General features: G+C 36.4%; 4 protein-coding genes across 7 annotated transcripts; 1 reads left to right on the top strand and 3 right to left on the bottom strand.

Annotated features, from left to right (window-relative positions):
• Positions 1–168: 168 nt before the first annotated feature.
• LOC139775031 (uncharacterized) lies at positions 169–1,878 on the bottom strand. The gene is made up of 3 exons (XM_071710680.1): positions 891–1,878; positions 510–635; positions 169–442 (listed from the first exon to the last, which is right to left on the bottom strand). Exons 1-3 carry the CDS (start codon positions 909–911, stop codon positions 293–295), a joined length of 297 nt encoding a protein of 98 aa, XP_071566781.1. The 5' UTR covers positions 912–1,878; the 3' UTR covers positions 169–292.
• A 142-nt stretch (positions 1,879–2,020) lies between these two features.
• LOC139775015 (gram-negative bacteria-binding protein 1-2) lies at positions 2,021–5,591 on the bottom strand. Its single transcript, XM_071710650.1, has 8 exons — positions 5,172–5,591; positions 4,684–4,911; positions 3,611–3,810; positions 3,402–3,535; positions 3,164–3,330; positions 2,761–3,092; positions 2,545–2,646; positions 2,021–2,440 (listed from the first exon to the last, which is right to left on the bottom strand). The coding sequence occupies exons 1-8, from the start codon at positions 5,311–5,313 to the stop codon at positions 2,342–2,344; spliced, it is 1,404 nt and encodes a 467-aa protein (XP_071566751.1). The 5' UTR covers positions 5,314–5,591; the 3' UTR covers positions 2,021–2,341.
• A 331-nt stretch (positions 5,592–5,922) lies between these two features.
• On the bottom strand, positions 5,923–8,189 carry LOC139775023 (3'(2'),5'-bisphosphate nucleotidase 1). Of its 3 annotated transcripts, none has more exons than XM_071710665.1 (6): positions 8,048–8,189; positions 7,833–7,884; positions 7,053–7,471; positions 6,672–6,900; positions 6,513–6,597; positions 5,923–6,402 (listed from the first exon to the last, which is right to left on the bottom strand). In XM_071710665.1, the coding sequence occupies exons 2-6, from the start codon at positions 7,871–7,873 to the stop codon at positions 6,145–6,147; spliced, it is 1,032 nt and encodes a 343-aa protein (XP_071566766.1). In that variant the 5' UTR covers positions 7,874–7,884; positions 8,048–8,189; the 3' UTR covers positions 5,923–6,144. The 3 variants fall into 3 exon arrangements, with proteins under 3 accessions (XP_071566766.1, XP_071566769.1, XP_071566767.1); XM_071710668.1 differs by having other exon boundaries at positions 7,053–7,419; positions 8,048–8,135; XM_071710666.1 differs by having other exon boundaries at positions 7,053–7,494; positions 8,048–8,131.
• On the top strand, positions 8,179–9,869 carry Mttfb2 (mitochondrial transcription factor B2). Of its 2 annotated transcripts, XM_071710652.1 has the most exons (4): positions 8,179–9,000; positions 9,090–9,400; positions 9,512–9,720; positions 9,796–9,869. In XM_071710652.1, the coding sequence occupies exons 1-3, from the start codon at positions 8,179–8,181 to the stop codon at positions 9,711–9,713; spliced, it is 1,335 nt and encodes a 444-aa protein (XP_071566753.1). In that variant the 3' UTR covers positions 9,714–9,720; positions 9,796–9,869. The 2 variants fall into 2 exon arrangements, with proteins under 2 accessions (XP_071566753.1, XP_071566752.1); XM_071710651.1 differs by lacking the exon at positions 9,796–9,869 and having other exon boundaries at positions 9,512–9,754.
• Positions 9,870–10,020: the final 151 nt, after the last annotated feature.

Below are 10,020 nucleotides of genomic sequence, written 5' to 3'. Positions count from 1 at the left end.
AAATATTTAATTAAAATGGATTTGGCGGAAATATGACTTAGCGAAAAATTCGTACAGTATTAAAAAATAAGAGAAGAAAGTCACTTTTCTTTAATCACTTTCGATCGCAATTGTCGATGACACGATTAAAACGTTGTATCGTGAATATTAATAATGATCGTTCAAAACTTTGATTTTATAAAAAATATATTTGGTAAATTATATTTACGTCAGATATTCGATCAAACATATGTCAACAAAATTGTAATGTGTGTTGGAAAAACATCACATATTTACTCGCTAATTTAATGTTTCAACTTTTCGCTGGCACTCCCCATGGACCTTTGTATCCAATGCCCATTCCTAGCTTTGCTATCGCATATTCACCGAAACGTCCGTTTTCCTGCTCGTATTGACTCCTTCTTTGCTTGCCAACCTCTGGATCAAAATTCCATTCCGTTTTCTGCGTCCAAATAAAGCATGAGAAATAAGTGGAATTTAAAAAAAATTTATGTATGTTATGCATTTACCTCATGCACGGCAGGTACGCCTGCAATGTTATATTGAATTAAATCATGCAGGAATCTGTAGACTGTAGCATCTACGATTGACACAATAATTTCACTATGAAGTAATAATGCCATCAACACAGTGATCTGTAATAGAATGCACAGAAGGTAGATTATTAAAATTTAAAAAAACAATGATTTAGATTATTGTTGTCACAAATATGTTAAGTAAGCTAATCATTTAAATTATTACACAATAATATTATAATTAATAATTTATTAACACACCACTAAATTAAATTATTTTAGATGCTTCATGATACAATTTTTTCGCTCGCCAAGGACCTCAAAATTCTTATCCGCGATCAACTCGATTCCTCGTAAAATTTTGATTAAACCTACCAATATTCGGTTCCGATGCATGGCTCACTCGAGGAACAGTATCTCTACCGACGCGGAATGACTACGACTACCCTATGAAACTTATTCAGTATAATCCAATGTGCTTATACGAAAATGTTCGCCAGTGTATCGTAATACTGGCAGTGAAAGTAAAAACTCGATCGCGCGCTTAACGGCGCGCGAGAGTTTAAAAAGTTACATTGGATACTGTCGTGAATGACAATCGGTTATTCACGAATCGATACTTGATGCGAATCACGAATTTCCTATGGGGTACGGGAGAGGAGGGCATAAAAGCCGGACGGAATCCGAATGGAGCCAGTCGTTCATTATTTTCCGGTAGGTGCTTCCGCAATGAGCGCAATTTCAGCAAGTCATGCACGTTAATAAAGTACTTTTAACGATCATCCTTTGCGCGGTAAGTGATCTATATTAAGCAGGTATAAAGGCACCAAAATTCACTTGCTTCTCTGACTCAATTCAAAGAATTTTAATTTTACCCTGTAATTTTTATATTTCTTGTAAACGATCCTGCAAAATTTCAATTTAATTAGTCTGAATTTATAAAATTTCCCGTTAATGAAAACAGAAATATAATTATCTTGAGTAGACAAACGCATGGTGCGGCGATCGAACGTTGACACGGAATGCCAGGACATTTGATTTGTCGTCGTTTGCGTGGCCGCAAGCATTGTTCAGCAATCGGCCCGATGTTTCAATTTTCCCAAAATTCTGGCCCAGTCGACCGCAGCTCCAGGAATGGGCCCAGAACGGTATCGCGAGTCTGTTACGTCTCGTGTCCGTAAGTACCGGAAAGGAACCGATGAACATCGAGTTCAGACCCGAGGATGGACCACGTGCCGCGGGAACGTATCAACGGCGCTTTGGATATCGCGGAGAGTGGCTCATTGAACAGTTGGGAAACGGTCTTGGTCCTGATATTCGACTGAACAGGCAACCTGTGCCTAATACATTTTTGATGCCACCTCTAGCTCCCTTTAGAAGTGGTAATAACTTGATCCGCAACAGCGCGAATGCACTCGAATACAATCGATAGAACTATAAACTATGTTAGCTTAAGTTAGTAGTAGAATAGCCAGAACTCTAAAAAATAAGAAATAATCATCAAGTACAAATCAGTCTGTGTTATTATTTTTTTGTGTATAATATGTGTGAGTTAAATGATCGTTAAGGCCGGAACACAATACAAAGGTACGGGCAAAAGGAATAGGGAATAGGAATAGAATGCATTGATACACGGCTTTCAATAGGTTGAAAATCTACATTCTGTTGCTATTCCCTATTCCTATTGCCTGTACCTTTGTATTGTGTTCCGGCCTTTATTGATAAACGTGCGTGTTTGCAAGAAAGACACGCGTATAAAATCTAAGATAATAAAAATATACGTAGTTATACGGATATTTTATCGTTTCACGGAGACGAAGGTATTTTTACAATGCCCACACTTTCACATAATCCACTTGAAGCGCTGTTCTTGTGTCCCATGTGGGATACCAGTGATCTTTCGCATGATAGAAGTTGTACGATGCCTGTAAAGAACAATGTATTGATTGCACTTATTTGTCAAAATCTCTTACATATTTAACTCTAAAAGTTTCTTAAGAAATTTAATCTTAAATATTCAGTAGCATACCTTCGCTTCGACATTTCGCCAAGGTTTAGCATATCCGTTGCTCGTGACGTGATCTTGAAATTCGTGAAAGCCTCCGACAGCTACGCCCAAAGTCAAATACGACTGCGCAATAAATGATATCAAACTTTCAGCATTGTTACAAGATTTAGTAAAACTATGCAAATGGTACAAGAGTCTCTGTTAACGAAGAAAAATATAATATAAATTTCAATATACCGGTTTTCCAAACGACCCGTCGACGGCTTGCTCGCCGTACTGAACTCCGTCAACCTTTACTACAATGAGGCCGCTCTTCCATTCGATCTCGAAGATATGGAAATCATCCGACCAGGTTTTGCCCGACTGCCTCTTGGGTAGCGTCATGCGATTATTACTCTGCGCGTTACTCTCACTTATGGATGCGGTCAGTCCACCCGCGGCCAATATGTGACCACTGACAGTCTCACCCTCGGGAGTCCTTAGCTCTTCGTTGCCCACCGAGGAAGCAATCCTGATCTCGTGATGCAGTCCCAATTGCCATGTATTCTCGGCACTCTCTAGTGTTATTACTACAAAACACGAACTTAGAACGATCAAAATTGCAAGAAAAATCGATGGGAAAAAGTTGCGATAAACTTACCAGGATACACCCAATCGCCATGTGGCAACTTGGCTCTTATTTCGACACGCCCGAAAAGAAACTCAAATTTTCCCTTTGTATTAATACGTCCAGAGATTAGAGGAGGCAAGATGTAAAAGCCACCGCCTACGCGGTAGCACTCTACTGTACTAATTTCGCCTGTGCAACTGAAAAAAGAATATAATTAAGTTTGACTTTAATCTCTCTTTCATTTTCTTAATTCATATTATCCGCATACTTTTCTATTTCTAATGTTCCACGTGATGCAAAGTCCGTGCCGTATTTAGAATTAAGCAGGATCGGTTTAATGCGCAGCCGTCCATCGCTCGTATCCGTTACTTCATTGGTCATATAGACGACAAATTCATCATCCTATAGCATCAAAAATAGCATAACAGTTTAATGAAAACCGTTTTTTATAAATGGACACTTGTCGGCGATACGTACCGGCAGGCCGGCAAAACGATTCAACTGATTCCATTTTGTGGCATTGAGATTATCGAAGTTGTCCTCAAAGATGAGCTGACGTGAACAGGCTTGTCGTCGGTTGCCGTTCTCGAAGATCCATGTGGTCGACGCCGTCGTGCAATTCTGCGAACTTTCAACCGTGTTGCCAATGTACGGGGTGCCATCGTAATTGTCAAAATCTAAAAATAAAAGTTTTAAGGATTATAACAAGGGAAAAATCGCGGACAATTGCATATTGTATCTAATAAATAATCGCTCTTTTGATAAATCAAATTAAATCATAAATAAATGATAGTAAGATTGCATCGTTTACCTATTATCGTTGAGATTTACTCAGCGATAACAGAAACAAATTTTAATTAAGTAGGAAAATGTTTATATATGTAACAAAACCAAAGATGGTAATTGTGTAGATGGAGGAGGTCACCTTGGATGACCTTGATTTTTGCACGTTCATTAATTAGCGTATTCATTAAAGCAGCGAATCGTTGCTTTCGGCTCAAAACGAGGTCTATAATTGTTGTTCTATGAACATCGTATAACATTTCACAGAAAACGCCACATAAGTTTATAACTTTCCACGCGTGGAAAGCCCACGCATGTACTTTAAAGGCACACTATGGGTCTAGTTTAACAATAGTGGAGCCCCCCGCAGGAGAACTATCCAAAAATATAAACCATTATTTGCTTTAAACATTCAATTGAAGAATGGCAATGTATATTATATTATTAAAGCAAAAAGATTTCAATATATTTACGATATTCACTGCTTTAAATAACTTTTCTTTGTTCATGCATGTACTATTTCGACATATATATTAGTCATTTGTGCCTTTTAATAATATTCAAAATAACTGCTACATTTCTCAAATTTTTTTTTGTTAATAACTTTTCAATAAACAACGAGCGCGGGCTGAAACCTTCTGAAGGTCACTCAGGAGGGGGACCTTGACAACATACTTAAAAATCAAGGTCATCTAAGGTGACCTCCTCCATCTACACAATTACCCCGAAGATTAATCAGCCTTAAATAATATTTACATACAACTTACCGATAACCCGATACGATTGATCAACCAAATTGTAACCAAGACCTTGATATACAACGTGAATCCAATAATAGATAATATCATCTCTCTTTAATTCAGTACGCCGGTCTTCGTAAGTCCATCGTCCATTACGAACTTTGATAATGTCTTTCGCGATATGTCCCGCTTCTAGGCCATCAAAATCCTCATTGAATTTTATATGGAAAGCCACTAATGTAATTCCATGCTCATCTATAGGAAAAGAATGTTATTCCGAGATTAAACGCAATCCTACAATTTCGATTATAATATATAATTTATTTGTTAAACTGATGACATATGCATCAGTGTCTCAAAACAGTCGTAATTTAAATTACAGATTCTTTAAAACAAATTTACAGAAATATCTGTATCTATCTGCAATATTTTAGTTCAATTATTTTATTTGTTAAGTACCAAATGTCCTATGTAAATAAATATACTATTTAATAAATGAAATTTTATTATCTTGCCAGGAATAGATACGCGTAGTCCCGTGGGATGAAGTGGCCGCACTGTAGCCGGTGGAGGCTGATAAGCGGCATAATTCTCACAAATATTTACGAGAAATATCGTCAAGAGAAACAATTTTGCGAATAGAAAATGTTTTGCCATTTCTACTGAATTGCCGTCTCGGAATTGTTTCTTAATAAGTTTCCTTATCTTCTTCGAATTTCTATCTCTTGCGTCAGCTCTTTGAATTTGATCTCTCGTTTTTTTTTCGTTCCTTTATCTTTCTCACTCTTTTAATATACACACGATTTCCGAAGGACAACCAGTCTGTTTAGTAGCGAGACAAGCAAAGATCCAATCGGAATATACCGATTTACTAAGCTGGATGATGCGCGACGCGTAGTCGCGCACTAACTTGCCGAGACTTCTTACAGATCCTTTTATTCTCCCTTCTACTTAAATACCTTGACGGAAAACCGGAATTTACCGGTTGCTGTATCAGTGTATTGACCGTCAACATTTATTTCTTCGTTTATTTATTGCCTGCTTACATGCCGTTTATTTAATCTATTAACGCCCCTTTGAACCGTGAATTTGATAATACTGTTAGACTTTCTTTCCTTATGTAAAATGTTATGCTTCGATATTTTTAATTCAGTGTAATAACATTAATTTCGTAACTGAATTATTTTTGACCATTGTAAAAAATAAATGTAATAAAAAAGCTTTAACAAAGTAGGAGTGAAATAATAAATTCGTTTACCTAAAACCTTCTTTTTTGCGTGTACAATTTTATTTCAAGGTTGTTTCGAGATTAACAGCCACCTTCACATTTTTCTCTATGAATCAGAATTTTGTTAAAACAAAGTATCGAAAAACATATAACTGTACGGAATGTTTATATGATACTCAGAGGATTATTAAAATTTTCTTTTATTTAAGTAAATTATTAAATATCATTAGACGATGTCAATTATTGACTATGCAGGTCACCTATTGTAACTTTTGTTTTACTTCATCAGGTATACGACTTAAATACCACTGATGCGGTTGGCCAGGCGCCGTAGCCAGTATGCCTCTCATATTTACATACGTCGTTTCCCGATTATAAGAATAGCGTTCACCATGAAGATCGGTCAAAACGCCACCGATTGCATGAAGAATGGCTTCGGGCGCGCAAGTGTCCCATCTCTTGCACCCGCGACTAGCAAACACGTACGCGTGAGCCTTTCCTTCTAACAGAAGAATTACCTGCGAATAGACACGCGATATTTCGATTTTATTAATGAAGAATATGTTTCGAATAATTCGAAAATCATATGTGATCAACGAGAATCATGAATAGTCGCTTGTGCAATTACCTTGTGCCCAGCACCACCAACGCGTGTCACCTCGTCAGGTTCCAACGATTTTATGGCGCTTTGGACAATACTGTCGGAATGTGAGCTGCACAGAACAAGCAAAATGATATATTCAACATAATAAAATATCCAAGTACAAATGTTAAAATTGCTCGCTACCGAGTGGTCGCGATTATCCTCCTCCCCTCTGGAGGTGACTTCGGCGTAAATCCCCCGAATCCCGCGCCGTCAATACCCCATAATGTACGACCGTTCTCAATAAACGTGTCGCTTTCGTCGTTCTTGTAATAAGGTTGATGTATCACGCCTCCGATTGCCGTTTTGCCGATTGCCACGCCAACTAATACCGTAACATGCTCCACCAGTCCTTGCGTGTACTCCGTCGTACCTGCAATGCAAATTCTTTGATAAATAAAAGTTGGACTTGTAGTCTGAAATATTTGTGATATGCAATAATATACATTCCGAGCAAAACAGAAGCGCGAGGGTGCCTTATTTATATCACGCAGGATTTTTATGTTCACGTTAAGATATCGGTACCATCTAGAGGGTCTACCCAGACGCACACGTCCTTAGGATTAACATCCTCCAAGTGAGCCGGTAGTTTCAATTGCAACACCTCTTGATCCGCTTCTGTAATGATCCATTCCGAAGGCACCTCGCAGCTGGACGGTTCCTCCTCACCGATAATCGTGATGTTTGGAAATTGTCGACTGAGCGAAGTTATAATACATCGTTGGGCGCAACGATCCGCCTCCGTTTGCAGATCGTTCTTGCCCTTTTCCACAATATTTAATCCACCTTTGCTCAAAACATCTCGAATTATTTTACCGGCTTGTACCGTGGCGGATACAGAGGATGCCACTATGCGTGTTAACAGGGCAGCGCTTTGAGCCATTTTATGAATCTGTGTAGAAATGCCAATAATGTCTAATATCACCGATAAACTATCCTTGCTTCTGGAGAAACGCAAAGATAATATCTAAAAGGTATATATATCTTTCATACACACGTATATATCATTCACAGTAAAAGCTAATTATAAAAGTAATATTTAATAACAATCTGATGCAACAAAATAAAAAATTCTAGTTTTATATAGCTCAAATATTTTGTCTCTATATAAAATATGATATAATAATTATTATTATATAAACTGTCACAAGTTCTGGATTAAAATACTATCTCATGCTTTAAAAAAAACATAACCAAGATTAATATTATGAATTTATAATTGTAGAATATACAATATATGTGATACTTAAAATTTATAACTTATATATCTACTTTATACGCATTGTACATTTGTTAATTACTTACAATTGTCTCAGGTATGACGAGCAGAAAACGCCGTGTAGCATATATTAATGCGCTAAAAAGTGAGATTAGGTTAGATTAGGTTAAGTTGGCTTATAAACAGTAACACGTGTAGAGGCATTTTGAGTGTGAATTTGATTAAGAAAGAAGACACGAAACGTCGAAAGAAATCTATCAATCTGTTAAGAAATTCGGTGAGATTATTTGAGGAAACTTACTTGAAAGAGAAAAGAAAGTTACATTACAGGTTCAAGATCGATGTCTTCATGATTGGTTTTGTATTTGAACACTGGTGACTGGTCTCGAAGGTGTTGCTCTCTATTTTTCTTTTGTACAGATCAGATATAAAATGTTGCACAAAAGCGTTTTGCCGATTATAACTTCCTGGTTATCGAGAAGAAATAGGCACATCGCAAGTGTATATTGCTCAACATTGACCACTGACAGCTCACCTGTACATCAGAAAGAAGCTATTAATACTGCGGAGACGAAGGGGCTGATTGAAAAAACAGGATTGTCAAAAGTGAAGAAGAAGAAAACCATAGAAAAGCAATTGAAATATATACAATCTATATTGCAGGACAAAGAGACGTTGGACATTATTAATTATATACAGAAAGTCAATCCAGATATAATTGATATTATTCAATCAATGAAGTGCACGTTAAAAAAGGGGGATACAAATATATTACATCTGATTGACAAAGATACCGCCGCAAAGTATGTCTCTTTGATAAAAAATGATCTCTCGAGAAACATGTGTTATGTTGCCGAATTGAATTCAGGTTTTGGCATATTAACGAGAGAACTGTTGAAAGCTGGCGTACCGCTAATTCACATGTACGAAGGAAATCCAAAATTACATGAGGTACTGGAAACGATATCTGCAAAATATCCTGGAAAATTGAATCTAATCTCTTCTAAACATTCTAATCTCTTTGGCATAACAAGAGCGTTTTATGATGACAAAATTACTGATAGGCAATATCAAGATAGTTTCAAAGCGATAGAAAGCAAAAATTGGGAAGATGAAACTTACATGCAAGTAATAGGTGCATCAGATAGTAAATATTTATTTACGTTTATTATACACAGTTTAGTCTTTCGCAACGGTTTCATGTTCCATGGAAGGCCTATTTTTTACATCGCGATACTTCCATCCCTGTGGCATGTTAGTATATCAGTCTTTCTTTTTTCTAAGTATCTTGAAGAGTATTTTTGATAAACACATTATTAATATTTGGTTTTAATATGTTTTAGAGATATAATACCTGTACCAACAGTAATTACAAATTATACACCTATACAAAGGTGATGTTTAAATTAATGTTTAATTGCGAACTACTGGGAACATTGAATAGAAAGGCTTTTATACCTTGGCCAAAAAAGAAACGTCAATCTATCTATAATGCACTATCGATAAAACAAGATTACGAACAAATTTATGTGATAAAACTTGAGCCTAAAGCTGATCTTTACTCAGAATTATCACAAAAAGATTGGGTGACATTTTCTTATTTTGTGAAGCATCATCTGCAAAAACGCCGTACCAGAGTGATACCCGCATTAGAGTGAGTATGATGAAAAATCTATATGGTTTCTCCATCAAATATTTTTCTCTTACAAAGAATTTCAAATATATTTTTCTTTACTTTACAAATTACATATTGTTCTGTCTCTAGAAAATGGGTGCCAGACTGTGGAATTAGACTAATAGCCAAAGATTACACGATATATACGCAATTTGGAGACTTAACGCCAATACAAATTCTGGAACTCTTTAAAGAATTTAAATCTTGGCCAGAATACAAAGAGAGTTATTTCATAGGTTCTATGAACGATTCTTTAGGTGCACATAATGAAATGGAATTTTTAAACGAATAATTATGTAGTACGTTTCTTGTAAATATATGATTATAAAGAAACCTTTTAACATTTCAATATTTTTAAAAAATTTGCGTTTTAGCGTTGCTCCTTACCATCTTATTGTGAGCGATTTAATCATCTCGAATTACAGTTGCAAACCATATTTTCTCAGAATTATAATCGATCTCTCTCTTCCTTCCCTTCTCAATTCCTACGTACATACGTAAGCGGCTTTCTCGCAGATCAACACACACGCTTATGTATTCGTGAAGATTATCGCTCTGGTCAGTATACTCTTTCATTTCCTTTTGTTTGACAGTGGTTA

The sequence above is a fragment of the Temnothorax nylanderi genome, unplaced genomic scaffold (genome assembly GCF_030848795.1).
Source record: "Temnothorax nylanderi isolate EJ_2023f unplaced genomic scaffold, tnyl_v1.0 TNYL_tig0091_pilon, whole genome shotgun sequence".
Classification (NCBI taxonomy): Eukaryota; Metazoa; Arthropoda; class Insecta; order Hymenoptera; family Formicidae; genus Temnothorax; species Temnothorax nylanderi.
The sequence above is the reverse complement of the archived record's forward strand: the minus strand, read 5'-3'. Positions and strand labels throughout refer to the sequence as shown.

Coding starts and splice junctions, on each gene's coding strand:
- LOC139775015 (XM_071710650.1), bottom strand. CDS start 5,313: ATGGCAAAACATTTTCTATTCGCAAAATTGTTTCTCTTGACGATATTT. Junction 3,811..4,683: donor TCAATCGTATCGGGTTATCG/GTAAGTTGTATG, acceptor TTTTATTTTTAG/ATTTTGACAATTACGATGGC. Junction 3,093..3,163: donor TGGCGATTGGGTGTATCCTG/GTAAGTTTATCG, acceptor CGTGTTTTGTAG/TAATAACACTAGAGAGTGCC.
- Mttfb2 (XM_071710652.1), top strand. CDS start 8,179: ATGTTGCACAAAAGCGTTTTGCCGATTATAACTTCCTGGTTATCGAGA. Junction 9,001..9,089: donor TACTTCCATCCCTGTGGCAT/GTTAGTATATCA, acceptor AATATGTTTTAG/AGATATAATACCTGTACCAA. Junction 9,401..9,511: donor AGAGTGATACCCGCATTAGA/GTGAGTATGATG, acceptor TTCTGTCTCTAG/AAAATGGGTGCCAGACTGTG.
- LOC139775031 (XM_071710680.1), bottom strand. CDS start 911: ATGCATCGGAACCGAATATTG. Junction 636..890: donor TGCATCGGAACCGAATATTG/GTAGGTTTAATC, acceptor ATTCTATTACAG/ATCACTGTGTTGATGGCATT. Junction 443..509: donor GCGTACCTGCCGTGCATGAG/GTAAATGCATAA, acceptor ATTTGGACGCAG/AAAACGGAATGGAATTTTGA.
- LOC139775023 (XM_071710665.1), bottom strand. CDS start 7,873: ATGCTACACGGCGTTTTCTGCTCGTCATACCTGAGACAATT. Junction 7,472..7,832: donor TCGTCATACCTGAGACAATT/GTAAGTAATTAA, acceptor GCGTTTCTCCAG/AAGCAAGGATAGTTTATCGG. Junction 6,403..6,512: donor TTGGTGGTGCTGGGCACAAG/GTAATTGCACAA, acceptor GTCTATTCGCAG/GTAATTCTTCTGTTAGAAGG.